The 16876-nt window shown below is 46.5% G+C and overlaps 2 protein-coding genes across 2 annotated transcripts; one reads left to right on the top strand and one right to left on the bottom strand.

Annotated features, from left to right (window-relative positions):
• Positions 1-127: 127 nt before the first annotated feature.
• Positions 128-6317, bottom strand: BRCC3 (BRCA1/BRCA2-containing complex subunit 3). Its single transcript, XM_072431290.1, has 8 exons — positions 6161-6317; positions 4422-4542; positions 3553-3639; positions 2471-2559; positions 2126-2181; positions 1542-1673; positions 1231-1274; positions 128-397 (listed from the first exon to the last, which is right to left on the bottom strand). The coding sequence occupies exons 1-8, from the start codon at positions 6263-6265 to the stop codon at positions 246-248; spliced, it is 786 nt and encodes a 261-aa protein (XP_072287391.1). The 5' UTR covers positions 6266-6317; the 3' UTR covers positions 128-245.
• A 152-nt stretch (positions 6318-6469) lies between these two features.
• CMC4 (C-X9-C motif containing 4) lies at positions 6470-12167 on the top strand. Its single transcript, XM_072430771.1, has 3 exons — positions 6470-6559; positions 6979-7068; positions 11009-12167. Exons 2-3 carry the CDS (start codon positions 7008-7010, stop codon positions 11158-11160), a joined length of 213 nt encoding a protein of 70 aa, XP_072286872.1. The 5' UTR covers positions 6470-6559; positions 6979-7007; the 3' UTR covers positions 11161-12167.
• Positions 12168-16876: the final 4709 nt, after the last annotated feature.

A 16876-nucleotide genomic window follows, 5' to 3' on the forward strand; every position in this document is an offset into this window, starting at 1 on the left:
CTAAATATGTGAGGGGGGTCTATAAGGCAGTTATAGCATCCCAGCCTGACCGAAAGGAAGATGATGGTAGCACTCATATCGAAATAGTGAATAAAGTTCTACTTGAAAAAAAACAAAGACACCAAACTTGGAAGGATATACCAAGAGTTGGACATTTACTCTTCTTTGTGATAGTGAACAGACATTATATACAGACATCTTCACACTATTTTACAATTAAAAAAAAAACAATGACAAAAAAACACCTAGCTCAAGCTTTCCAGCTCCTGCATTAATCTTTCCTTCTCCTGTTCTAATTCCTGGGCACGCTGGTGATTCTGCTGTAAGCGATCTTCCAGCCACTGTAGGAGAGGTCCGCTGATTGCAGACATCTGGCCACAAAGGTTCTTAGTAAAAACTGCAAGAATAAGAAAAAGCAAACAGGAAATATCTATAGAGCGGCACCGTGGGTTAAATAAAAGACACAGCAACCATCCATCAACATAGCCTGGCATACTGCTGGGTCTTTTTATGCGTGGTTGTGGATATGTACATTTATTGTACAGCGCTGTGTAATATGTTGGCGCTATATAAATCCTGTTAATCAATAATAATATTATTGCTGGGTTGGAGCTGCACCAACTAGGTGAAGTTTGTCTAATGCTATGCTAATGTAAAGGTATTGATTCTTGAGAATAGACGTATAAGGGGGGATATGATCACCCTGTATAAATATATAAATGGGCCATATAGAGAACTCTCTTCCCAATTATTCACGGTGAGATCATTACAAAGCACAAGGGGGCGCTCTTTGCGTCTGGAGGAAAAGAAGTTTAAGCTGCGGATAAGGAAGGGATTCTTCACTGTAAGGTGTGTGATAATGTGGAATCGGCTCCCTCAGGAAGTAGTTTCAGCAACTACTATAGATTGCTTTAAGATAAAGCTGGATGATTTCTAGAAGCACAGAATATAACTGGGGATTAAGGATTTAAAGTATAAATAACAGAGACTGATCCAGGGAACATCGATTTGCCTCATGGAATCAGGAAGGATTGTTTTTCCCCTGTTGAAGCAAATTGTACCCGGGGTTTATTTTTGCCTTCCTCTGGATAAACTATGCCTTATAGGATTTATTATCTGGAATATGTTTATTTCCCCAGTGGTTGTAGTCGGTGTCTTTTTTTAATCTAACTAATGGTATTCCATGAATAGAAATGATCTCAATGTTGCAGTCTGCATGAAATCACTTACCAGAACCGTTATGAATCTTGGTGACAGAATCTAGATGTCCGAGACTAAAAAAAAAAAAGTGCACAATGAAATATAACAAATACTTTTACTTTCAATTCAAAAACATTATTTGTATTATAGTCACATTGGTTTTTTATCGTAAAACATCATACACATTTGACATGTTGTCACAATCATTCAACAAATTCAAATCCAATGCGGGTGGGACTAAGAAGCCCCTCCCATTAAAAGGGGGCGGATACATGACCAATCACACTGAGCAGCAGTGACTGGTCTGCACAGTAATACTCGGGAAGATTGTGAATACATACCTGTGTATTCTGCGGTAGGCGTCCTGCTCTTCCTGGCAAAGGATTCTGGGAAGTTCCACGGCTGACTCCAGACATACTTTCCGGATTGTTTCCTGTGGGACCACATGAAGTGGAATCTCTATTCTTTCATACCTGATGAAGAAACCAGAAATTAAATATATTGTAATGTACACACAAAAACCTAAAATTCATCCTATATTCTAAAATCTGGCCCTCCAGCCTTTCGTTTAATCTGGCCCTCTAGCCCTCCCCTTCGTTCAATCTGCCCCACCAGCCCCGCCTTCAGTCTTGCACAATTGTACCAACTCTTTTCCTGGATCTAAATTGCTTCTGATTCTACTACACACTGGGAGCTTCTCACAATGTGCAACAGAAGCTGCAGCAAATCAGATAAACCCCGCCTCATTTCCTGGCTGGAGGATGTCCAGCATCATCCAGCCCCTCCCCTCACTGCATAACTCCACCCTTTTTACTCAATGAACATCCACTCATTCAATATATATATATATACATATATACTTATTTACACACTCACACTTATATATTTACTTACACACACACACACACACACACATACAACTTACTCAGTGCTCTTCTGTGCTTGGACTGACTGGAAACATGTATACAAAATACGTCCGGTCTGGCATAAAAGAAACAAAAATACAAAAAGAATAAATTTACAGAACAATAAACACAACACAATGATAGTTTCTTTTATAAAGCTAAATACAAGGGTCCAATTTCTAAAGCTCTCCAGGACTGGAGAAGATGGGGGAACCTGGGTGATCCAGGAAACCTGGAATGGAAACCCAAATAGGATGGGAAAGCAGAGTGACCGAGAAAGGAATTCATTAGTCTGCTGCTTTCCTTTATATTGGCTGCAATTGATACAATTTTTATCTCTGCGTGGATGTGATCATACAACCGACCTTTGTGTTCTTATCCTCTATGAAGCAGGAAAATATCAGCCCGACAAATCCAATGTCCATCATCTGGTACATGGCCTGGGTTCTCACATCTGGAAAATAAAATACATGTAGAATATTTAATGGTATTATTATGGTAATATATTCATCCAAAAGACGTGAAAAAAATCAATACCTCCACCCCTCAGAGTTTGGACACGCCCCCGCGGAGCTTTGAGTCTCCTAATCCAAACCCTTGATTGACTTGACAAAAGTCAAGATTTGCAAATTTAAGACTCCTAGATGTCTTTGGGTACTTGTAAAGTGCATGCAAACACCAGCGGGGGCAGCTTCAAATTCTTAGGGCATCCTAGATACTCAGGGCTCTATATTTATAGAAGTGCCAATAAATAAAGAAAAAAGTCAGGGGTGGAGCCTGGTCAGGTGACTAATCAAGTAACGTGCCATCTTTGCATTAAATGTCGGCATTCTATTTGCTGGTTCTACACTATGTGTAGAACAACCCTGGATATAGCAGGAAGCAAATAGTGGTATCTATCGCCTGCTATAATTACCCCCATGGGAGTGAACTGGGTCCCTGCCAACTGGGACAGCTCAGTGTAGGTAAGGAAACACCCAACAGAAGAATGAAGGAGGCTCTATATCAGGAGAGCAAATTCACTCTGTAATTGTATTTAACAACTACAGTATTAAAGAGATGAATACTGCCACCTACAGGTCTAACTCATCAATACAGCTTCCAACTTGCAATTACAATATCATAGCTGACAGTAACCGAGTCATCAAGATATCTGATTGGTTTGCAAGTGGCACAGTCATAACTAGAAGTCAGCTAGCAGCTATCAAACAGGGGGCATTTATAAAGCAAATGTCAGCATGTGGTATCAACCTGAAGGTAAATTTACAGTTTTTAGGGAAAAAATTGTTTTACTGACCCCAAGATTTGATAATCACTTTCTGAAAAGAATTCTTGTAAGTGTTAGAAACCTTTTGCCCATGCTAGTTCCCTGGCTGCCCTGCCATGCTCAGCATTGGCAGCCATCACATTCCCATAATGATGGATTTTCCTGTCTTGTCAATCTTACCAACATGCGAGGGCCAAACGGTGATATGTGGGTGGGAGTGATACCAACCAACGACTCTCATGGGCCGTCCAGTGATTTCGGTAAGTCTGTGGGCAAGGGTTAAGGCGAATGTGGACAAATGAGAATTCCAACACTACCGCCCCCTGGTGTCAGTGGGAAGCAAAGGCAATAGAATCCTGTAAACTGTAACTGAGGTCTCCAATGCTGTAACCTGTGCATCTCAGGACTGGGAGAACAATATTTACAAATCCAATGGCAGATAAAACAACGTTCTCATTAAATTTTATCCATGAAGTCAGCATTCAGCCTGGGGTTTGTCTCTGTCCTGGCATATGGCTATAAATGCCCATGTGGTTACCCCCTCCTTAATGCCCTGCCCATCTGCTTTCCCTGCACTGCCTACTTAGCACAGAGGACAGTGTCTCTTTCAATATGAAGTGTATTGTGTGTGAGGGATTTATAGACTGTTTTTCTAGAATATTCTGCCGGTAAAACCTAAACCTGCCCCCCCGATTGGATATTCACTGTGGTTCCTCCTGCTGGTTACATCATCAACGCATGACATGGAGGTGATAGGAAAACCTGTGGATAAAACCACAACATACAGTAGGTTAGGAACGCCACTGTATAAAAACTAAAGGCCATGAAAATCCCCCCACCTCCCCCTCCTCTTAGATTGTAAGCTCTTCAGGGCAGGTCCTCTCCTCTTCCTGTGTCACTGTCTGTATCTGTCTGTCATTTGCAACCCCTATTTAATGTACAGCGCTGGGTAATATATTGGCGCTATATAAATACTGGTTAATAATAATATTAATAATAATTTAATATGTGATGGGGTACAAGCAGACGCAGTCATAATATGAAGGATATATCGGCTTCCGTTGTGGCTGCAGACAGTTGCTCGGGAGAAATTTCCACTCTGTCTTTCCTCTTGTCAGATCTCCGGAGGATGATCACAGAGTGAATGTGTACAACTCTCTGAGTGTCCACCTGTGATAAAAAAAAATATGTTTAGAAAAAATTCAATATATGACAACTCCCCGCATTCGATGGTGGAGTCCAAGGGACCCGTTGTAGAATATTGTTCTCTTTCAGCCTTGTGGTCACAGTTTGGTGAAGACCCTTTAATACTCCCCTGTGACTGTGCCCCGGGGTACAAAGCCAGCTCTATAAAGACATGGTCCTGGAGCTCAGGGTTGTCATTGATATACATGCAAGTCCACCATGGGACCAGTTATGGCCCCTCACAGACAGATGTATCAGCTACTTACCCAGATCCTCGCGGACTGACACGGCGGCTCCTCGCAGACGGACGACTCCTCACCCGGGCCCTCGCGGTAGGACAGGCCGGCCCCTCGCGGTAGGACAGGCCGGCCCCTCGCGGTAGGACAGGCCGGCCCCTCGCGGTAGGACAGGCCGGCCCCTCGCGGTAGGGCAGGCCGGGGCCCCCGGGGTAGGACAGACCGGCCCCTCGCAATAGGACAGGGCGGCCCCTCATCCGGGCCCTCGCGGTAGGACAGGGCGGCCCCTCACCCGGGCCCTCGCGGTAGGACAGGGCGGCCCCTCGCCCGGGCCCTCGCGCTAGGACAGGGCGGCCCCTCGCGCTAGGACAGGGCCGGCCCCTCGCGCTAGGACAGGGCGGCCCCTCGCCCGGGCCCTCGCGCTAGGACAGGGCCGGCCCCTCGCGCTAGGACAGGGCCGGCCCCTCGCGCTAGGACAGGGCCGGCCCCTCGCCCGGGCCCTCGCGCTAGGACAGGGCGGCCCCTCGCACTAGGACAGGGCGGCTCATCACCCGGACCCTCGCGGTAGGGCATGGCCGTTCCTCTCTGGACCCTCGCGGTAGTCCTACCGTGAGGGACAGGGCGGCCCCTCGCCCGGGCCCTCGCGCTAGGACAGGGCGGCTCATCACCCGGACCCTCGTGGTAGGGCATGGCCGCTCCTCTCTGGACCCTCGCGGTAGTCCTACCGTGAGGGACAGGGCGGCCCCTCGCAGTCTGACAGGGCGGCCCCTCGCCCGGGCCCTCGCGGTTTGACAGGGTGGCCCCTTGCCCGGGCCCTCGAGGTAGGACAGCTCATCGTGGTAGGACAGGGCGGCCCCTCGCTGTAGGACAGCCCATCGCAGTAGGCCAGGGCGGGCCCTCGCGCTAGGACAGGGCGGGCCCTCGCGGTATGACAGGGTGGCCCCTCGCGGACCCTCACGGTAAGGCATGGCCGCTCCTCTCTGGACCCTCGCGGACGGACATGGCCACTCCTCGCCCCCGGACCCTCACAGGAGGACATGGCTGCTCCTCGGCCTGGCCCTGCTGCTAGGACATGGTGGCTCCTCGGCCAGACCCTGGCGCTAGGACATGGTGGCTCCTCGGCCAGACCCTGGCGCTAGGACATGGCGGCTTCTAAGCCGGACCCTCACGCTTGGACATCACGGCTCCTCAGCCGGACCCTCATGAATAGACATGTCGTCTTCTCGCCCGTACCCATGCAGACAGCCAAATTTAGTGCCCACTCACCCCTCCATGACAGGTCCCCACTGACCACTCAAAGACAGCCATGACAGGTTCGCTTCTATACAGAATGACCACTCCCAACTCACAAAGTTCGGCCTCCTTACCTCTCCTATACACAGCCCCATCACCTCCTCTCTCTCCGTGCTCAGTGAATGAGCCACACAAACCAGGAAAGCATCCCCTTCCAAGTGTACGGCCTGCACCGCCATATCGCCCCTCCACTGACTTCAGACTGACTGAGCTCTGTCGTTCTTACGCTGTCTCCGCCCATCCACCATTTTGTTGTAGCCACGGTGTAAACAAACACCAGAGATTGTCTCCAACAAAATGGCTTCCGACTTTGCTTTTAACACACAATATCAGGGACAGGTTTTTCTTACATCACTAACCCGTCTTCCGCATTAAAAGAGGAAGTCAGGGGGTGCAGGAGGAGACTTTGCAGTGTAGTGTGTGAGGTCATGGTAGAGAATTCGCTCTACTCAACCAATGTATTCAAGAAACAGGTGAATAATATTCATTCTGCATCTCTGTGTTGATCTGCTTTTATTGTTTCCAACCACTATAACCCCATATAAGCTTTTATATAAAAATGTCACATCAAAAGACTTATTTTCCATAACCTTGTATTATAATAATCCCTGGTGATCCTGCCATAAGGGACCTTGTCTGTGCATTTCCTGTAATAAGGTGACAACACCCTATCCCTGACTGCATTGTCACATGGGCTTCTGAGGGTGACCACTTTAACATAAATGACACAGCCATGGCCTAGTGTTGTCACCAATTAGAAACCCCTCATAGGAAAGGCCACAGAACAAAAGATGGACAGGAAGTGACCGAAAAAGCCTGCGGAGGATCCATAGAAACCATGGGCTTGTGCTGTTTTTGCCATAAAACTCATCCTATTTCTAACAATGTTTAGGATTGCCGAATGCTGATTCTGGGCCGGAGATGTCACAGAGAAAAGATCCGTGTCAGAGGGCAGCCTGTGCAATTCAGAAATGTCTGCAGGGTAAGGAGGTGACAGAAAGTCAATGTAAACTTTACAGACAACCATGACAGGTCCTCATTGGCCCCGCGCAGACAACCATGACAGGTTTTCATAGGCTCCTTACATATGACCATGACAGATCCTCATTGGCTCCTCACCGACAACCATGACAGGTCCTCATTGGCTGCTCACAAATAACCATGAAAGGTCATCATTGGCTTCTCAAAGACAACCATACCAGATCCTCGTTGGCTCCTCACAGACAACCATAACAGATCCTCGATGGCTCCCCGCAAACAACTATGACAGGTCCTCATTGACTCCTCACAGACAGCCATGACAGATCCTCATTGGCTCCTCACAGACAACTACGACGGATCCTCATTGGCTCCCCACAGACAACCATGACAGGTTCTCATAGGCTCCTTGCATACGGCCATGACAAATCCTCATTGGCTCCTCACAGACAACCTGGAAGGATCCTCTTTGGCTGCTCAAAGACAACCATGACCGAACCCATTGGCCTTCACAAATAACCATGACAGATCCTAATTGGCTCCTCACAGACAGCCTTGACAGGTCCTCATTGGCTCCTCACAGACAACCATGATGGGTCCTCATTGGCCCTCACAGACAACCATGACAGATCCTCATTGGCTTCTCACAGACAACCATGACAGATCCTAATTGGTTCCTCACAGACAGCCTTGACAGGTCCCCATTGGCCCCTCACAGACAACCATGACGGGTCCTCATTGGCTTTTCGCAGACAACCAAGACGGGTCCTTATTGGCTCCTCACAGACAACCATTACAGATCCTCATTGGCCCTCACAGACAACCATGACAGATCCTCTTTGGCTGCTCACAGACAACCATGACCGAACCCATTGGCCCTCACAGATAACCATGGCAGATTCTGATTGGCTCCTTTACAGACAGCTTTGACAGTTCCTCATTGGCTTCTCACAGACAACCATGACGGGTCCTTATTGGCCACTGACAGACAACCATGACAGATCCTCATTGGCTCCTCACAGACAACCATGACAGATCCTCATTGGCTTCTCACAGACAACCATGACGGGTCCTTATTGGCCACTCACAGACAACCATGACAGATACTCATTGGCCCCTCACAGACAACCATGACAGATCCTTATTGGCTCCTCACAGACAACCATGACAGATCCTCGATGGCTCCCCGCAAACAACCATGACAGGTCCTCATTGGCTCCTCACAGACAACCATGACTGGTCCTCATTGGCTCCTTGCATACAGCTATGACAGATCCTCATTGGCTCCTTACAGACATCCATGACAGATCCTCATTAAGCCCTCACAGACAACCATGACAGATCCTCATTGGCTCCTCACAGACAACCATGACAGATCCTCATTGGCTCCTCACAGACAACCATGACAGATCCTCAATGGCTCCCCGCAAACAACCATGACAGGTCCTCATTAGCCCCTAACAGACAACCATAATGGGTCCTTATTGATCCCTCACAGACAACCATGACAGGTTTTGATTGGCCCCACACAGACAACCATGACAGGTTCTCATAGGCTCCTTGCATACGGCCATGACAGATCCTCATTGGCTCCTCACAGACAACCTGGAAGGATCCTCTTTGGCTGCTCACAGACAACCATGACCGAACCCATTGGCCTTCACAGATAACCATGACAGATTCTGATTTGCTCCTTACAGATAGCCTTGACAGGTCCTCATTGGCTCCTCACAGACAACCATGACAGATCCTTTTTTGCTTCTCACAGACAACCATGACAGGTCCTCATTGGCTCCTCATAGACAATCATTACTGGTCTTCATTTTCTCCTCACAGACAACCATGACGGGTTCTTATTGGCTCCTCACAGACAACCATGACAGATCCTCATTGGCCCCTCACAGACAGCCATGCCCGGTCCTCATTGGCCCCCACAGACAACCATGACAAGGTCGCATTGGGTCCTCAGATACAACCATGACAGATCCTCATTGGCCCCTCATTGGCTCCTCACGGACAACCAAGACGGGTCCTCATTGGCTCCTCACAGACAACTATGACAGATCCTCATTGCCCCCTAACAGACAGCCATGACAGGTCCTCATTGGCTCCTCACAGACAACCATGACTGGTTCTAATTGACCCCTCACAGACAACCATGACAGATCCTCATTGGCTCCTCACAGACAGCCATGACAGATCCTCATTGGCTCCTCACAGACAACCATGACAGATCCTCACTGGCCCCCTAACAGACAACCATGACAGATCCTCATTGGCCTCTCACAGACAAGCATGACAGGTCCTCATTGGTCCTTAAAGACAGCCATGACTTGTCCTAACTGGCTCCTCTCAGACAACCATGACAGATCCTCATTGGCTCCCCGCAGACAATCATGACAGATCCTGATTGGCCCCTCACAGACAACCTTGACAGGTCTTCATTGGCTCCTTACAGACAACCATGACGGGTCCTCATTGGACCTCACAGACAGCCATGACAGGTCCTCATTGGCTCCTCACAGACAACCATGAAAGGTCCTCATTGGCTCCTCACAGACAACCATGACGAGTTCTGATTGGCTCTTTGCAGACAACCATGATGGGTCCTTATTGGCTCCTCACAGACAACCATGACAGATACTCATTGGCCCCTCACAGACAACCATGACAGATCCTCATTGGCCCCTCACAGACAACCATGACAAGTCCTCATTGGGTCCTCAGGGACAACCATGACACATCCTCCTTGGCCCCTCACAGACATCATTGACGTTTCCTAATTGGCTCCTCACAGACAACTATGACTGGTCCCGATTGGCCCCTCACAGACAACCATGACAGATCCTCACTGGCCTCACCCAGACAACCATGACAGATCCTCATCAGTCCTTACAGACAGCCATGACTTGCCCTAATTGTCTTCTCACAGACAACCATGACAGATCCTCATTGGCTCCCCGCAGACAACCATGAGAGATCCACATTGGCCCCCCGCAAACAACCATGACAGATCCTGATTGGCTCCTCAAAGACAGCCTTGACAGGTCCTCATTGGCTCCTCACAGACAGCCATGACAGGTCCTCATTGGCTCCTCACAGACAACCATGACAGGTCCTCTTTTGCTCCTCACAGACAATCATGACTGGTCTTCATTTGCTCCTCACAGACAACCATGACGGGTTGTTATTGGCTCCTCACAGACAACCATGACAGATACTCACTGGCCCCTCACAGACAACCATGACACATCCTCATTGGCCCCTCACAGACAACCATGACAAGTCCTCATTGGGTCCTCAGAGACAACCATGACAGATCCTCATTTGCCCCTCATTGGCTCCTCACGGACAACCATGATGGGTCCTCATTGGCTGCTCTCAGGCAACCATGAAAAATTCTAATTGGCTCCTCACAGACAACCATGACAGGTTCTGTTTTACTTCTCACAGGCAACCATGACGGGTCCTCATTGGCTCCTTACAGACAACCATGTCAGTTTTTCGTTGGCTGCTCATAGACAACCATGACAGATCCTCATTGGCTCCTCACAGACAACCATGACTGGTCTTCATTGGCCCCCCACATACGGCAATGACGGGTCTCAATCTGCCCTCACAACGGCCATGACGGGTCCCCATTGGCCCCTCACATACGGCCATGACAGGCCCCCATTGGACCTCACAAGGGCCATGACGGGTCCCCATTAGCCCCTCACATACGGCCATGACGGGTGCCAATTAGCCCCCACAAATACGGCCATGACGGGTCCCCATTGGTACCTCACATACAGCTATGATGGGTCCTCATTGACCTCCCACATATGGCCATGACAAATCCTCATTGGCCCCTCACATATGGCCATGACAGGTCCTCATTGGCCCCTTACGTATGGCCATGACGGGTATGGCCTCACTGACCCCATATTTTTTTCTGTTGACAGCCAACAATTACAAGGAGGGGCAGTGCCAGTCGGAGCTTCAAGAAATGCGGATTTGTTGTTCCAAGCTGATGAACCAGAAGTCGGTTTGTTGTTCTGGTTTCAATTCCCAACAAACCAATGACAGAAAGACTGAGAACCCAACCAACCAATGAGCAGCCGAATGGATAAATTGTACGTTCTGTGTGTGATTACACTGGTCAACAAACATTTTCTTGCCAAACAGATTAAAGTAATTTTAGGTTATGTTTGATGCACAGATTCCAAATACGGTATTAGTTTTGCTAGATTGGCTCTAGTTTTTAATAATGACCTCATAGAAAACTAGATATGCCTACGTAATTAAAATCGTAATTAAAAATCCTCCATGTCGGATACAGGAATATCAGGGACTGAACACTGCTATGGGAACATCAGCACCATGCGGCACAGGTCGTCTTGCTGATTCCATATCACCGTACTCCCACTTGTGTTTCTTGTAACGATTGAAACCTTTTACATTCACAAATAACAATAATTATGATGATTTCTGGGTTCTGGCCATAGGTACACCCAATTTCACACTTTTCAGTTTTCCACTGACGTAGACACTCTACACAAGTTCTGCATACCATATGGGGAGCCCAATACTTATCTAAGTCCCCCAGTTTAATACTAAAATATACAAGATACGCTTGTTTCACATATTCTGTAATGTTTCTTCTCTGTTTTTGCTGGGAATAGTCACCACAAATGTAGCAAAATACATTCAGGTCATTTATACAACAATATACTTTATGAGGAACTCATATTTCTGTAAAAAAAGAAAATGTATGAATAAAAAGAAGGCAAATGAAAGTTTCATGAAAATAATGCTACATTTATTATATAAAATACAAAACATCAGAGTGAATAATAATGGATAATATTATGTTGTGTTAACATTTGTTGTTGTTAAAAATCGTCTATTCCGATTCCTGTATCACAAGAACTAGAGCCAATTCAATGTAACTGATCTCATTTCTGGATTCAGCAGACCCGACATACACTAAATATATTAAAAAATCCTTGGCAAGTGAATTTATTTTATTTTGGCTGAGCTGTGTTATTTATGAAAAACAATTCTGCATTGGAAATGTAATTATATTTTTATGTAGATAATAAACATCATGTGACGAACAAATTGTTACATTGTTTCATTTTCTCTACCAGTTTTTTATGCCTAGCCACTGCTGTATTCTCAAATGGTGTACATCAGGTGACTTCCTGTGCCTAGGCACTCCTATTCTGTATCCTCATAGGTGTATATTAGCTGACTTCCTGTGCCTAGCCACTTCTATTCTGTATCCTTAATTCTTTATATCAGGTGACTTCCTGTGCCTAGGCACTCCTGTTGACATACTGTGCCTAGGCACTCCTGTTCTGTACCCTCACAGCTATATAACAGAGTACTTCCTGTGCCTAGGCACTCATGTGTATTTTACCCCCATAGCTGTATATGGGGTGACTTCCTGTGCCTAGGCACTCTTGTATCCTTAAAGCTGTATATCATGTGATTTCATGTGCCTAGGCACTCCTGTTCCGTACCCTCATAGCTGTATATCACGTGACTTCCTGTGCCTAGGCACTCCTGTCCTGTGCCTTCATAGATGTAAATCAGATGATTTCATGTGCCTAGGCACTCCTGTATTCCTTAAGCTGTATATCATGTGATTTCCTGTGCCTAGGCATTCCTGTTCTGTACCCTCATAGCTGTATATCAGGTGACTTACTGTGCCTAGGCACCCCTTTCCTGTACCTTCATAGCTGTATATCAGGTGACTTCTTTTGCCTAGGCACTCCTGTACCCTCACAGCCATATATCAGCTGAATTCCTGTGCCTAGGCACTCCTGTTCTGTACCCCCATAGTGACTTCCTGTGCCTAGGCACTCCTGTTCTGTATCCTCATAGCTGTATATCTGTATTGTGAGATATTTATTCTCTGCTGCCCCCTGGTGGAGATATTGGTATCATTGCAGTGTAGCTGATTGTTCTTGGAGTCTCTGTCCTGAGGAAGCTGAGCTCCATTCCTACTAAGATGGCGTCACTTTGGGGGTCGATTCTGAAGACAACATGAGATATCAGCAATGTGGACAGATCAGCTACAGGGGGATCACATGGCTTACTGGTGACCCATTATTGGCTCCCTACCAAGGGCCCTACTGGATTCATGAAAAAAGAACCAAAGCCACCTCCTGGGCTACAGCCGAATACTGGAGACCGAGCGCCCCACACACCCAGCTCAGTGATCATTAAACGGGAAATAAAGATTGTATTATTTCTAATTACTTGTATTTATATAGCACTAACATATTATGCAGCGCTGTACAATAAATGGGGGTTACAAATGACAGATACAGACACAGGAGGAGGAGAGGATCCTGCCCCGAAGAGCTTACAATCTACAATCAGGGAAGGTCATTTATTGGAGAATGGGACAGGAGGGGTCCAAATAACGCGCCATGCCTGGCTGATGGCATTCCCTGCTATGAATGAACGTTATGTCATCCCGATATGGCCGAAGATCCGTAGCAAGATGGCGGCGCCGGGCCCTGAACCACGTTAAATAAAACATTGTGAACAAGCAGCCAAGATTGAGCTTTGCAATGATTTGCTGCATGCTCGCTAAGTTTTATTTTACCAGATCTGGACTTTTTGCATATTGAGTTGTATGGGTGCTATTGGTGTAGCATCGGGAGCCAATCACGTACGAGTCACCCAAACTTTGATGTGGGACTGCGCATAGGGATGACTTTATGAGTCAAGGACAAATACAAAGTGATAATGTTTTTTCTCTTGCTAGTGTGACTTGGTATAAAGCACAACATACATGAGGGAGTGCACATGCGCGGGTCCAACGCATGGTAACCGACGGTGGCTCCGCTCTACACCGGGACATTTAAGGCTTTTTTAGGCGCATCAATCGGCGATCCGGTCCCATGAGGCTTCTTAAGCACCAGCACAGCAGCATGAGGTCTGTGGAGGAAAATCCGGATGCCTACTCGCAGCAAGCGCCGGCAATCCCGAGCCACTGTCAAGGCATCCCTAGCACATGTGGCAGCTAAAATGGCGGATTCATCGCTTCTCCTGAGTCGAGAGAGAAGCCATAACTCTAGTGAACCTGACCTGTTTGCAGGGAGCTCTCTATCCTCATCACCAGCTGGGCAGCACCAGCCTCCAGATCAGGGGTGTCAAAAATCTGGCCCGCGGGCCAAATCTGGCCCTCAAGAGCCTTTTATTTTGGCCCCCCAAAGAATTTCATTTTCAATACATGCAATACATAGACATTATTTCTGTACACCTATCATGTGACACAAAGCCTAGGCAATGATCACATGGTGCCTGAGTACCAGGGGCATTGTGTTTGTTTCCATTAGAGACTGCATAGTGTAATATTTAGTCTGAGACAAACTTGTGATGTGATGAACAACACACAGCCTGCATAGATAGATAGAAATTAGTCTTTTCAACCCTAAAGTGTGTGTAGAGAGGTTTGTTTTTGTTAGTTATGGATAAAGTAGTAAACTTCCAATAAATTTCAAGTTTGGCCCCCGACTTGGTCTAAGTTTTTAATTTTGGCCCTCTGTGTATTTGATTTTGACACCCCTGCTCTGGATCCAGAGAATCTTTTTAACAAATTTCAATCTGTGCTACATTCAGCCTTGGAAAGTAGAGCTAAGAAAATTACTGACCACTGTACTAAAGAGATGAGAGAGCTGGGTCAGCATGCAGTACAACCAGAGGGGCGCATGGATGACGCCATGACGGTCCTGGAGGGCCATGAGGAAGACATTGATCATCTGAAACAAGAGGTTGTTTCAGATGATCAATGTCATGATCAAAATCATCTGAAACTAGAGCAGCGGTCACCAACCGGTGGTCTGCTAGATTTTGGGGGTCCGCGCACCCCCGAGCGCAATCAGAAGGACCCTGCACCGGCCCGAGCCGCAGTCCCCCATGCAAATCCCTGGCTCAGGAAAGTGGGCGGGCTGTTTCACGGCCCATCCCGCCCACTCTCCTATCGCAGGCTCAGATCTGTGATGGCAGTGTGGGCGGGGTTATGACATTATGATGTCACTATGTGGGAGGTTCTTCCCCTTTGATTGACAACCGGCTCCCTGCGCATGCGGGGTCAGAAGCTGGTGATTTTAGTGGCCAAAAAACTTGGCGCCGTTCTAACCTCCGCAAATGCGGTTTACCAAATTCTATAATTGATCTTAATGCTACAGTCACTGCTCTCTTTCAAGAATTATGCCCTGAGTACATGTGGAAAGATTGAAGCTGGATCAGGTACATCTATTGGCCATTGTTCCTTCTCTTTTGCATAATCATCGTGTTTTCCTTACAATGATATTTATACCTTCCCGGAAAATCTGGGACAATTTGTATCTGTTTTCTAGAAACAGCCTCTCTTTTTTTCTCCTTTGTTATATTTCTCACCTTTTCTTTTTATTTAATATTTTTATATTTGGTTTTATTACTTCTGGACAGTTCCAGCATGTTCTTGTGTTGCAAGCCCACTCATTTTTAGTTACCCGCAAGTCATGGGACAGCGTGTGTTAGTTCATTTCTGTCTGGATTTATATGTCTAAAAGCAGTACATTTTCATGAAAATGTATTTTAGGTATAATAATAAAAAAAAACACAAAAATAATAAATACATTTAAATGAAAATATATATTTTTTTAATTTTTAAAAAACAAATAAATAATATACTCATAGTATAATATTATACTATAAAATAAATGCAATGTACTGCTTTTACACACATAAATCCAATGTATTGCATTTTGTACAGTTATTTTGTATTGAATGCAATACAAATGGATTTTGAATTTCCCGTCCCGCCAGCAAAGTACGCACGCACCGGGAACTCCCCTGGGACTCATCATGTGCAGATGACGCCGGAGAAAGAAAAAAGAAAACGAGAAGATGCAAAAGACGACGCAGGATTCTGACGGATCAGGTAAGACTTGATTTACTTTTTTTCCCATAGGTTTACCTACCCCAAATGTGACTCGGGGTTACCGCTTTTAGCATCTTTTTTCTACTAAAAATCCGCCCCTACCTGTCCCCTGAGACCACCAAACTCCTTGTACATGCTCTTATCATCTCTCGTCTGGACTACTGTAACCTCCTCCTCTCTGGTATTCCACTAACCCGACTCTCTCCTCTACAATCTATCCCGAGTCACACTCAGGGTTCCCGCCCAGGAGGTTAAGGCCTTGCAACCTGTCAGTTCTATGCATACTTGCTACTTGAATGCTCATGTTGTACTTTGTTTCTGTGCCTGGTGTAGAAGTCACTGTGTACTTCCATAGTCCCTAGAGATATCTCTCGCTATTTTTATGGTTGTGGGGGAAATGTCTGGTGACTCTTTTGGGGTGACAGGTATTTCTGTCTTCCCTAGGTTGCCCTACTTTGTTGAGTACGGTGCTTTCTGTCTTATTGATTTGGTGTTGTCTTTGTCCTTTACCTTTTGTACATGACATCGGGCAGGTGACTGATTGTACAAATGTCTGTGACCGAGTCATTTTTATTTCTTAATGAGTGACATGGTGAAATGGTATTATCAATACCCTCAATGTGCAAGGATTTAATTCCCCAATTAAATGGTCACAAGCCTTTCGCTATTTCCATGCACGTAAGGCTGATGTGGTTTGTCTTCAGCAGACGCATTTTTCTACCTTTACCTGTCCAAAATAGTTTCATGCTTATTACCCCACATGGCACATGCAGCAGTGAAACGGGCACATTTATTTAGGAAAACTCCTACCGTGTTTCCCCGATGATAAGGCATCCCCATCAAATAAGCCACCCCCCGATTTTTGCTCAAACAATTAAAATAAAGC

Source organism: Pyxicephalus adspersus, chromosome Z (assembly GCF_032062135.1).
Source record: "Pyxicephalus adspersus chromosome Z, UCB_Pads_2.0, whole genome shotgun sequence".
In the NCBI taxonomy this organism is placed as follows: domain Eukaryota; kingdom Metazoa; phylum Chordata; class Amphibia; order Anura; family Pyxicephalidae; genus Pyxicephalus; species Pyxicephalus adspersus.

Coding starts and splice junctions, on each gene's coding strand:
- BRCC3 (XM_072431290.1), bottom strand. CDS start 6,265: ATGGCGGTGCAGGCCGTACACTTGGAAGGGGATGCTTTCCTGGTTTGT. Junction 3,640..4,421: donor AGCCACAACGGAAGCCGATA/TATCCTTCATAT, acceptor CCCTTGCCCACA/GACTTACCGAAATCACTGGA. Junction 1,674..2,125: donor CAAGCACAGAAGAGCACTGA/GTAAGTTGTATG, acceptor TTTCTTCATCAG/GTATGAAAGAATAGAGATTC.
- CMC4 (XM_072430771.1), top strand. CDS start 7,008: ATGTCACAGAGAAAAGATCCGTGTCAGAGGGCAGCCTGTGCAATTCAG. Junction 7,069..11,008: donor AATTCAGAAATGTCTGCAGG/GTAAGGAGGTGA, acceptor TTCTGTTGACAG/CCAACAATTACAAGGAGGGG.